General features: G+C 37.6%; 1 protein-coding gene across 1 annotated transcript; it reads right to left on the bottom strand.

Moving 5' to 3' along the window:
• Positions 1–261: 261 nt before the first annotated feature.
• LOC143539671 (uncharacterized) lies at positions 262–9,824 on the bottom strand. Its single transcript, XM_077032922.1, has 27 exons — positions 9,762–9,824; positions 9,526–9,568; positions 9,352–9,443; positions 8,977–9,099; positions 8,725–8,871; positions 8,116–8,642; positions 7,913–8,034; positions 7,752–7,843; positions 4,200–4,422; positions 4,048–4,108; positions 3,821–3,969; positions 3,658–3,728; positions 3,363–3,536; positions 3,217–3,282; positions 2,933–3,034; positions 2,757–2,846; positions 2,571–2,646; positions 2,379–2,475; positions 2,212–2,281; positions 1,758–1,937; positions 1,551–1,673; positions 1,376–1,459; positions 1,064–1,248; positions 825–963; positions 662–721; positions 463–567; positions 262–381 (listed from the first exon to the last, which is right to left on the bottom strand). The coding sequence occupies exons 1-27, from the start codon at positions 9,822–9,824 to the stop codon at positions 268–270; spliced, it is 3,378 nt and encodes a 1,125-aa protein (XP_076889037.1). The 3' UTR covers positions 262–267.
• Positions 9,825–12,499: the final 2,675 nt, after the last annotated feature.

The following is a 12,499-nucleotide window of genomic DNA, read 5'->3' as shown; positions in this document are numbered from 1 at the left end:
AATATTATAATGTGTCAACATTATAAAGCCATGCATTTCAATTAAGCCACATTCAGCATAAGTTTGAATTAATCCCAATTCAAATAAATAAAAGATAAAAATATATAATTGATATGAAATATCTAAGAGTTAACAAACTGACCTTGCAAAATGATTCATATAGCTATTAATTAGTATACTGAGCATCATAAGTTAACCAATTAATATACATAAAACAGAAACCTAAAGAGCTTCCGGGGAGGAGCAAGATTTTACTATACACTTAAATCACATGAAGTAGCTCAGAGGTTTCTTTTTCCTAGAACCGCCTTCTCCATATAACTCGTTCCATTGCAACAGCTCGTTCATGTTTGCCGACTCTGAAGATACACTCGCGCACACCTGCACATGATATTTATATATTTCAAACTATCAATAAATATCAAACGCCACACGGATAATATTGTTGTTTATGCAAAGTACCTGTTCATGTGCATTTTTGAAATCATCGAAACTTAAGGGACGGACATCTGCGCTGCTATGCAAAGGAGGCACCGGTTTATTTTCTGCCAATGCAGTAGCCTTTTCCTGTATATTACAAATATTTAAAACATGATTCCATAAAAGCAATACAGCTCACATCAAGAGTTGATAACGTTTGATCATCATCAAAGAAACAAACCTTCTTTTCCTTGTCCAAGATTTCTCTTATTGGAAAATGTGCAGCAGCCACACAGAGATTCTGGAATTCAAGAGACAAAAAACACAAATGTCAACAAAAAAACAAACATAATGCATGTTAAATATAAAAAAAGATGCAATCAAAGAGAGAAAATATAAAAGACCTTCAAATCACTTCCCGAGTAGCCATATGTCATATTAGCCACAGCTTCAAGATCAACATCCGGCCCCAGTTCCTCTTTTGCTAATATCACTTTCAAAATCTTCTCCCTGTTTGGAGCATCTGGTAAATTCACCATCAACCTGCACCAAAACACCATATTGCAGAAACCATTTTATTTGATTAAAAAAAAAACTAGTTCATTATTGTAAAAATAATAATATTAATCAGGGAAACACATACCTTCGAGGTAATCTCCTAATTACAGCTTCATCAAGATCAAAAGGCCTATTAGTTGCACCAAGTACAAGTACACGCTCTCTATCCTTTGTACGCAAGCCATCCCAATTTATCATAAATTCATTTTTCATTTTACGCGTTGCTTCATGCTCATTAGAATTTTCACGTCTTCCCAACATGCTGTCAACCTATCAAACAATAAAAAGGAAGTACATCATGTTGTTGAATCAGTAAATGATCAAAACTAGTTTTTATTGCAAAGATAAAATGACAATCCACTTAATAATATATGTGTTTAGAAGTGTAATTACTAACCTCATCAACAAACACAACACTAGGAGCAATTTTACTTGCAAGAGAAAAAACTGCTTTGACATACTTCTCTGCATCACCAAACCACTACAAAAAATTCAAAAGATAATTATTAATTTCTATGATGAAGGTTCATTTTTATGCTCTAGTCATCATCCATAACACCCAAAAAAATTACCTTTGAAGTAATGCTTGACATTGAAATGTTGATAAAATTAGCACCTGCTTCAGTTGCAACTGCTTTCGCAAGCATTGTCTTACCCGTACCAGGTGGCCCAAAAAGCAAAATTCCTTTGCAAGGCTGAAAAGATGCAATATTAGAATTGACTAAACTTTTCAATATTAAAAACAAAAGGTTTTGATGTGAAATAACTCCGGTTTTCACCTTTGTTAACTGTCCTTTGCAAAACAAATCCGGCCTTTGAAGAGGCAGCATCACCAATTCTTTTAAGGTATCCTTAACTGATTCTAGAGCTCCAATATCATTAAAAGAGAGACCAATTTCACTCGGTGGAATAACTTCAGCTAGAATTCTCTTCTCAAATTCATTTTCAGTAACTACATCCTGCAATGGCATCACAACTAGAATATTAGACCTTTTTATAATTTACTTCATTCTTTGTGTTTATATGATATCAAAAACTATGAAGACGTGCTTGCGAGTTTATTTGCATACGGTGAGAAGACACAAAGGTGGATCCCAAAAAACTTGGGTTATACTTCATACCAAATACATCAAATAAAAATTATTACCTGAAAGTCAACCAATTCGGACTTGTGGAAACCTACTATGTTGTCATTAATGTTCTATGATAAAAAGAAGCAGGCATAATTTTTACCTTAAGTGAATTCGTTGAGCTTTTACTCTCATTCTGAATATCATGCAACATATCGAGACCATATTTGATGCTATAATTGAAAACACAAAACAGAAAGTAAGCATGCATATATAATCTATAGAGTACCCGGCTTGTTTTTGTTTTTTTTAATTATTTTACATAAGTACCTTTCACTACCGACGACAATTTTGGCATCTTTGGCAAAAGGCTCAGAGCTCTGCATAAAGTGATGACTAAGAGCCCATCCAACAACTTTTTCAGCATCTAATATAACCAAAAGTAAAGTAAGTTAACTTAAAAAACTAAATATGTAAAAATGGAACATAGCAACAAGTGGAATAGAATGAAATGTGACCTACCTTCATTTGTCAAGGTTTGATCTTTTATGCACGTTCTTTCCAGATCGGAGCAACCAAGACCAACTCGATCCAGAACCTGAAATTAAGAAACGCTTTATAATGATCGGTGTGCCAAATATGACTACTAATTCATATTATTTCAATAAAACCAAATAAATGCTGACGATCAGATAGCATGGCACTCACTGCACGAAGGCTGGCAGTATTTGACTGTAACTTCAAGGTCTCTGTATCTCGGTCTAGCTGTTGCTTCCAATCTGAAAGTATTGCTTCATCCTGGCATATTTATCATAATAAATATCAACTGACATCATCAAACATTTGCAAAGACAAACCACTAGAGTAAAACGGATTTTAGTTACCTGAGGTGTCTGTACTGTCACTTTGTTAGGAAAAAGGCGGGAGAGCTGCTTCATGGCTTTAGGTGTTTCTTTGCTTTTATCATGTGGTTTACCAAAATTATCCTGAAAAAAAAACCAGCACCGTTTCATCAGACCCTAATGATGTTGTTTAAAGTGCATGTGTTTCTCTAAGTTTAATGGTGATTAACAGTTACCAAATGCGCAAAAATGTACATTCATTCTGATAAAGATGTGGTTCCACTATTATGATTGAAAGTTGACCAATGATAAAAGTCGATGCATACCTGAAAAGCCAAGTCAAGCAAAGCACTGCTCCTGAACTTTGTGAAGAGTAATCCACCAGGATGAGACTGCATTTCTTAAAATTAGAAACTAAAAGAAAATATGAAACTTTAGATAATTGGCAATATAAAACTTGATAATATCTTACTTTTTCTTTCTGATTGTCTATCTGAACATGTGAAGCAATGACAACCACATTCGGAGGCAATTTCTCAAGCTCCCGTCTGACAGAAGTATAGGTTTCGGGGTTCCCCAGCATTGACTTCTCAATATCTTTTATAAACATAATCAAAGGACTACTTTTACTTTCTTTAAGAGCAACCTGCAAGATATAAATTTGGTGTTCAGAGTAAATACAAAAAGAAATATTAACATATATTATGTGAAAAAACAATCAAAGAAAACAATATGAAGTCAAGAAAGAAAAAAGGCTTCAAGCATGCCTCAAAAAGTTGACTAATAGCAAGCTTCTCAACGTCATCTGAACTGGAAGAATCTATACGAAGAAAAGCAGCTGCATATAATCCCACAAAAGCATTTTTTTAATCAATCAGCATGTCGCTATAAAAATTTAAATGTTAGGGATCAAATGAATGCTAGTGTTACCAGGACAGAAAAAACCATGATCTTTTTCACATATACCACCAAGATCATTGCCCTCTGTAATTTGCTTATCGAATCTGACTCCAACCTTGGAAGACCAATTTTCGCCAAATGCAAGCAATACCTTTCCCTTATAACCGTACACTGGACCACTACAAAATGTATGCAAAAAGTATACTTAAAAGCCATAAATCTACATATTCACCAAACAGGACTAGAATTAAGGATACCTTATAGCAGGTGGATGACCAAAACCAGAGTGCAAAGATCCCACATATTTAACTCTATCACCTGCCAAATGATGGTTTTCATTACATTATACACAAATAGATACGCGAGTAACAAACACCATACAAAATGCAAGTATTATACAGTTATATACCTTCTTTGAAAGTGTAACGTTTTGATGATGCAGTGGATGCTTCATATTTTGCTACAGCACGAGAATATGCGGATCCACCACATGCTATGTCAGCCTCAGTACTCGATGTTGGTTTTCTTGAATGCATAGCACCTGCAGGTGTAGCCCTTTTTATGAAAAGGTTTCCCCTTTCAGCCCTTGTGCTCTCCTTTAGTGAAGTGTCAACTACTTTAAACGTCGATCCCTGATATGATAGCCGAACAAATCATGGAACAAGATATTAGAGGTATGAACTGGACAACATAAATGGTTCAATTTGGGTTGCGTTTTATCTCAAACACATCAAGTTAAAAAAAACTACTACATTGGAACACTGTCAAAACAGGTTGAAAGTCATTGAATGTGTTGGGTTCGTAGGCCTTATTGGCCCGGTTTATTATATGAAGTCAAAAGAGGAGACGGGTGTGGGCGGTCGGGCCCAAGCCCGGCCCGGTTTAGATTTCTTGCATAATAATTTACTAACCCTAGTTCAGTCTCTATATAAACAACATTATGTACTTGTAATATTTGGTCACTCAATAAAGATATACCTAGCTGCCACCCGTGGACGTAGGTCAGTTTAGACCGAACCACGTTAAATCCTCGTGTTCGTTTATTGCTTTCGTGTCGTGTTCGGTTTCGTGTGTGCGTTTAATCCTGACAAGTGGTATCTAGAGCTTAGGTTCAGATCACGCGAAGAACACGTTGAACCAGCCGAGTCGCCGCCAAACCATCCAGCCGCCGCCACCCTACTGCGCTAGGGTTCCGCCGCCGCCTACGGTTTTCCGATCGCCGTTAGGGTTTCCGCCGTCGTTTCGCCGCTACTAAACCCAGCCCGCGCGATCTGAGTTTTTTTTTTGTTGGTTCCGTTTGAAAGCTGTAAGCATCGTATTGTTCGATTCCAGGTTGTCTCTTTTGTTTCCGCTAGTGGCGTTTGAACAGAGAAGAAAAGAAGGGTTTGTATTATTATTTTTCTCTTGAGATTCATGCCAGACTAGGAAAAGACAAGGAAAAACAATATTATTTTGTTGACAAGGGAGTTCAATGGCCACCAACTTTATCCAGATTGTTTAATTTTTTGAGAGGGTCTAGCTTGTTTATTTTGTTGGGCCCGAGATCCATTTAAGCAAGGGTCGAGATTCTATTTTGCAAAGTACGAGTCAAGAATAGTTGAATCAAGATCCTATTTTTCGTTGAAGAACAGTTTTAAGTCAGAAGAAGCGTTAAAAAAACGGAGAACCAGTGCCAACCGCGTTTGTCAGGTTTTATCGTTTCAGTTTAAAGTTTCAGTTTCTGATTTTCAGTTCGATATTCCGCTGCGTATAAATAGGTTGATTTTTTTAACAGAGTTTAGTAGAACAGTCGTTAAGTTCAGGCCCGTGCCATTGTTGTGTCTATCTCTGTTTTTATCCAGTTTTTCGTTTTAGTCATTGTTATGGCAGAAGACGGAAAGGTTTCGATACAGAAGTTTGACGGACAGAAGTTCGGTTGGTGGAAGATGCAGATTGAGGCACTACTTTGTCAGAAAGACTTGGATGTAGTGTTCGAGGATGAAAAACCAGAAAAGATGTCAGAAGCAGATTGGAAGAAGTTAGACAAGAAAGCTAGGGCTTGTATTACTTTGTCGTTGTCGGAAGATGTGGCGTTTAACATCATGAAAGAAACCACAGCCCGTGGTATGATGGAGGCACTATCCAACATGTATGAGAAGCCTTCGGCAGCGAATAAAGTCTATCTTATCCGAGAGCTAGTGACAACAAGAATGAAAGAGGGTGGGTCAGTTACAACTCATATCAATAATCTTAATTCGATCTTGTCCCGCTTAGTGTCAGTTGACATTAAGTTTGATGATGAAGTTCAAGGCCTCTTGTTATTATCCTCTTTGCCCGACAGTTGGTCGGAAACAGTGACTGCAGTTTGTAGTTCGTCTACAAATATTACTTTCGATGGGATTCGAGATCTGATTCTGGGAGAAGATTCAAGACGCAGAAGTTCAGGTGAATCATCAGGCAATATGCTAGTCACGGAAGGTAGAGGTAGGGGAAAACAGCGAGGCAGTGGGAGCAGGAAGAGGAGTCAGTCTAAGACTCGTAAGGATATTGAATGTTGGGGTTGTAAAGAGAAAGGACACTTCAGGAATCAGTGTCCGAATGGTAAGAAAGAGGTGAACGTTACAGAAACGACACAGATGACGGGGTCAGTGGTGATGAGGCTTTGGTTTGTAGTGTTGAGAGTAGCGTTGATGCTTGGGTGATGGATTCTGGTGCATCGTTTCATGCCACTCACTGTAATGAAACGATGAACAATCTTAAATTTGGGGATTTTGGAAAGGTTCGACTAGCGAATGATGATATTTTAGAGGTTACGGGTATGGGAGACGTTGATTTGATAACTTCAGCCGGTACTTCTTGGACTTTGAAAGACGTGAGGGTTATTCCAAGTTTGAAGAAACGTTTGATTTCAGTTGGGCAGTTGGATGACCAAGGGCACGATGTTAAGTTCGGGAATGGGCAGTGGAAAGTAGTCAAAGGGAATCTCGTTGTTGCTCGTGGAAAGAAAATTGGTTCATTGTATATGGTCGGCATGTCATCGAAAGGAGTGGATCCAGTTTTGGTGAAAGACAAAATCCGGTTCACAGAATCTCGTGGGCAGAAGAAGGTTCGTTTTGCAAGTAACAAACCCAGAGCCAAAGTGAAGATTCAGGATGAACGAGCTAGGAAGGTTAAATCAGTTGGGGGACATCGTGACAGTGGGAGCACAGGTCGTGTTTCAGTTACAGTTCCAGGTCGACAGTGGATTAAGAAAACCAGTATTCCAGCTGTAAAAGTCTCTCCAGTGAATTACTTGCTGAATATGGAGAGTGTTTGTTCTCAGAGTATCTCGGGATCCGGTAGTTTGTTTCAGCGGGAGCCGGTAGGGACAGAGAACGGGTCAGGGGCAGTTTTAGCCGTGACTGACGTGTTGGAGCTCCGGGGAGCTTCAACGGGCCTTCAGGTTAATTGATGAGAAGGCGGTGGCAACTAGAAGAAGTTTAATGTTCAGATTACAGAAGTACAATCAGGAGTGCAGACTAGAGTACTCAAGGCCTCCGAGTGGGAGATTGTTGGGTTCGTAGGCCTTATTGGCCCGGTTTATTATATGAAGTCAAAAGAGGAGACGGGTGTGGGCGGTCGGGCCCAAGCCCGGCCCGGTTTAGATTTCTTGCATAATAATTTACTAACCCTAGTTCAGTCTCTATATAAACAACATTATGTACTTGTAATATTTGGTCACTCAATAAAGATATACCTAGCTGCCACCCGTGGACGTAGGTCAGTTTAGACCGAACCACGTTAAATCCTCGTGTTCGTTTATTGCTTTCGTGTCGTGTTCGGTTTCGTGTGTGCGTTTAATCCTAACAGAATGTCTATATGCAATGCATACCTCCAAAAAGAAAAATTTTAACAGGTTTCGATTATCATTGTGATAAAATTGTACCTTAACAATAATGCAGGTAAGTAATATTATAAACTAAATATATGATAAGAAGCTTACACCAGGTGATGAAAGAGAATCGACCAAGAGCAAACGAGCACCAAAATGTTTTGCAAGAGCCTTCGTCAATGTTTCTTGGTATATTTCTGAACCTAACGAACATACAATATAGAACAATAAGAGATGCATTCTTTAGAAAAAGAAACGAATCAAAGATGTACCTGCTGGCCCAGATAGTAGTATTCTAGAAGATAAAGTAGGCAGAGTTGAGGAGTACTTCACAAACTTGTTACACTTCAGATGTATATAAGTCGAAGCAGTCAGTAGACTTTTTGTGGTTTCACTGTAAAATTCAAACAACATAGCAACTTATTAATACAGTACGTGCTATTTACATGATAAGAAGAAAGTCTAAAGAGAGCACCTTATGTAATATGGAAAATTATCAAATGAAACTTCAATCATATTAGGATCAAGAATTCGTTGGATTAAGGTATCCTTATATGCTTGATTCCGTGCTGATAATGGTGCTGATAATGGAACCGGAAGATTAACATTCTTAAGAAGTTCTTTCATTTCCCTTGTTTTATCAAGAAGCTTGGATATATCCATCTCAGCAGCACGCATACGCATAGATAGACGTAATTCATGAGGTTTTGCGTCATGTAAAACAGCTTTCTCATTGAAGGGAACCTTTTGCTGATCATCCTTTGTGTCAACCGGTAGAACTGGCGCTTCAGTCTGTAAAGCATTATGAGATGGCGAGAGAAGTGACAATCTTTTCTGGGCGTTTGACAAAGATGCTAGAATTGATGCTCCTGCAACAGCAGACGGGTCTCGAGATCTTGCCTCAAATTGCATTTTTTTTAATGGATCGTTATGCGGTTGTAATATACTAAATGAAGCCGTCATGCTTGTAGTGACAGCATCCTTTGACAGTTTCTGAAATATCTGACAGTATGTTAAGGAAACACATAAGACAAAGGGTGAACAAGATTGAAATATGAAAACATGAATGACGTGGTTAGGATACATAAGCATGCTTTCCCGATGCGCTGAAGACTACTTCATCTCCTGATTTAAGTGGGACAGTTGACCTTTTAGGATAGATCTTTCCATTGACTTTGACAACACCTTTACCACCCCCGATTTCAAGCAATGTAACAGATGAAGCTCCTTTCTGTGTAAAATAAACATAATAAATCTAGCAAAACCTTTTCTTTATGTATAATGTAAACTGATAATAAGAAATCCCAAAAGAAAATTTAATGAAAGAAAAGATTACCACTTGCTCTATGTACCGAAGACTACAGAATGGTTTGCTGATGGATGTATCGGCAACCCACAAGTCGTATTGGCTTCCTTGACCAACAGTGAATACAGGATGGTCCATAGCAATATGAGGAGTCTGTAAATCAAAAATAGCAAATTTTGTAAGATTGCATAAATTCCAACATGAGTTAACCAAATAAATTAGCATAAAGACTTGTTAATAGAGTTTTGCATGACAATACAAGGAAATATAAAATTGAAGAGGAAAAAGAAATCAAATCTTGCAATAGAGAAAAATAAGAAACTTCAATTCAAACATCATAGATTCATAGGTGGAGGCATATTGAAATATTAAGATTAAAATTTCAAATAATCATTTTAATAAAACCTCAGAGGATTGGGAAATAAGCTTTCCCCATGCACTAGGTTTTGACAGTCTGTTCTTTGCAGTGTCTGCCTCTACTCCGATCACAGAATCCCCTGCAACGGCCATCGAAGGCAGTCAGAAACTAAAAAAAGATTCATGCAATCAAGAAACAAAAGCTAAGAGCTCAATAAACACCTGGTGACATCGCAGGCTCGGCCTCCACCTGAACAACTGGAGTCTGTATATAAAAAAGATAGCAAATTTATGAGATTACATTAATTCCAACATGAGTTAATCAAATATAAAATAGCAAATATAAAACTGACAAAAAAAATCAAATCTTGAGATAATGAAATTAAAATTGCTAACAATCATATTAATAAAACCTCAGAGGATTGAGAAACAATCATATTCTTTAACCGATTCGGCACCGCAGAACCCTCTTTCTCCTCATTCGCCTCTACTCCGATCACCGAATCACCTGCAACCACCATCAAAACCTGTCAGAAACAGTATACAGCCAAAAACAGGTTCATGCAATCAAGAACTCAATAAACACCTAGTAAAATCGAAGGCTTGACATCCACTGGAGCCTCATCATGCTCAACATTCTCCGATCGGAGCTCCGGCTTACCGGAATCCTTCACCGCCAGCTCCGGCGGTGAGCATGCAGCAGCCTGCCACCACCGAATTGCTCAAATATTAAACCAATTCGGAAGATAGGTAAGAAAACAAAAGCTAGGGTTTTGGAAACCCTAGGTGATGAAAATTGGGGGATTGCAATAATAATAATAATAATAATACCTTGGAGCGTTTGGCTTTAGGTAACGAAGAGGAAGAAGAAGAAGAGAGTGTGCGTTTGGATGAAGACGAGCCGCGGCGTGTCTCCACCATGTGTGCGTGAAGAGCTTGATTGATTGATTGATTGCTTGCAGGTAGATATATAATTAATTACAGGTGAATTTGCTAAGAAGATGAACAAAAACAAAGATGGAAATTGTTTGTTAAGGGTTTGTAATTGTGGGTGTTGGTGAGTATTTATAGTAAATTGTTGTTTCGTGAGTCGGTCTTCAACAATTATTATTTTATTATTTCAAATACGGTATCGTTATCTATTTTTTCATATCGTACCAATACTCCAATACTTGATGCAAGATGTTCAATACTAAAGCTGTGGAGTTACTTAAGCGCGTTTATCAGGTTATGACCCAAATATAAGTCAATGTAGTTTTTAAAAGAAAATATTAGATTTTGTAATTCAAGAGAGGGTAGCCAAAGCGACGCAGTTTGTTGTTGTTTGTCTTCTGTTTCGATGTAATCATTGTTTATATAAAAACGAGTTTAAAAAGAATGTGATCATGTAGCAAAACAAGACTTCAATATATTGCAAATTTAACTAAAACTAATGTTTTACTCAGCGCGTTGCGCCGGGCAGGTTGGTAAAACCCGGACGGTGGTAAACCCAAGCGTCGTTGGTCCTAAGCGTTGAGGCGGTAAGTCGACACGAATTTGGTCGGTTTTTATCACGTGCGTTATTATACCAGAATTAAAACCATATATAAACAAAAAAAAATTCTAAAAATTTAGGTGGACCAATGAGGTGGAGTCGGTTGGTAAAACTCGAGCGTTGAGTCGGTGAGTCTACGCAAATTCGATTAGTTTTCGTCAGGTTCGTTACGGTGCTAGAACAAAAAAAATCGATATTCGGTCGGTTTTGGTTACGATCGTTACAGTCCTTGAGCTAAAACAAAACGCGGCGACTCTGCGCGAATTTGATCGGTTTTCGTCATATTCGTTACGGTACCTGAACAAAATCATAACAAAATGAATGTCTTCGGCCAAGTGGCCCAGTGAGGTACTATAACCCAAGTTTTCTGTTAGCACTGATTACCCATTGGCAAGGCTGGCCCTTAGGGTGGCTGGGGGCTCGACGACCACAGGCCCAACATCACGTTAGGACCGTTTTTTTTTTGAAAAAAATTATACGTATTTTTATTAAAAACAATATGTATATTTAATGTTTAAACATAATTACATAACTAGTAGCTTTGACTAGTGGTTGTGAGTTCTAGCCTCACTTGAGATATGTTTAATTTTTTTTTAATAAAATTTTTTTAACACAACCCAAATTATAACTAAGTAAGCTCATATAAAAATTGAACTATTTAAACCCAATAAAATACTCCTACTTAGGCCTAAAAAGATTTCGCCTTAGGCCCAGTAAATTTTTTTTTGCTATCTCGGATCTGGCCCTGACCCTTGGCAATGAATTACAAGTTAAATCGTAATAAGAAGACATAATAAACGTATAACGTCATTAGAGGTAGAAAAAAACAACGTTAAATCGTGTAGTTTCACTAGAGGTTAAACTCGATTCGTTGCGTATTCGATCGAGACATTTGCAAAGAACTGTAAATTTCAAGCTTTGTTCCATGATCCCTGAAGGTTGAGTTTCAACATTAATACCGTAACATCTTATTTTTAGTCTAACTTATGAAATACTTTAAACTAGTATTAACACACCCTCGCGTTGCGGCGGAGGTGTAAAACCGTGTATTTACTTATCCACTCCACTTGAAAGCATGAAGTTATCACCATTGCCTTCGTTCGTCATCCTCTCTCCCGTAGCCAGTAACTAACATCAACCATTAAGAAAACTGAACAAAAAGTAGACGTAAAAATGTAAAACTACACACGCTCACATGTGTTAACACATAGAAATTAGACCGAAACATAAAATATAGAAGAAAAAAAATAACTAAGTCAACTTAATATCTACACGTTACGATGGGGTCGTTAGACGGGGAAGGTATACAAAAACGTTCAACCACACGCATGCGTTGCTGCGTGTTAATTCATTAAATTCAGATGTAAACATTAAACAATATGCACAACCCCTAAAACATAAGGTACAACTTTAGAAGCCTAAATCTCCCATAATTGTAATATATATAATATAATTGGTGAGAAGTTTAATTTACACTGGTTTAAGTATAGGTAATAATTGGTGTAGTAGACTAGGAGTTGTGTGTTGAAGGTAGATGAGACACTTGCAATGGTATGGAATTGTCAGGAACCTAGTTGTCAACTTTGGAATGCAGTTTATTGATTAGGATTGAGGAACCATAGGTGTAAATATTGAAACTTGAATTTTGGTTGGTGAAACTCC

The sequence above is a fragment of the Bidens hawaiensis genome, unplaced genomic scaffold (genome assembly GCF_021521415.1).
Source record: "Bidens hawaiensis isolate Kalapana, Puna unplaced genomic scaffold, B.hawaiensis_p1.1 tig00011963_1, whole genome shotgun sequence".
Lineage (NCBI taxonomy): Eukaryota > Viridiplantae > Streptophyta > Magnoliopsida > Asterales > Asteraceae > Bidens > Bidens hawaiensis.
The sequence above is the reverse complement of the archived record's forward strand: the minus strand, read 5'-3'. Positions and strand labels throughout refer to the sequence as shown.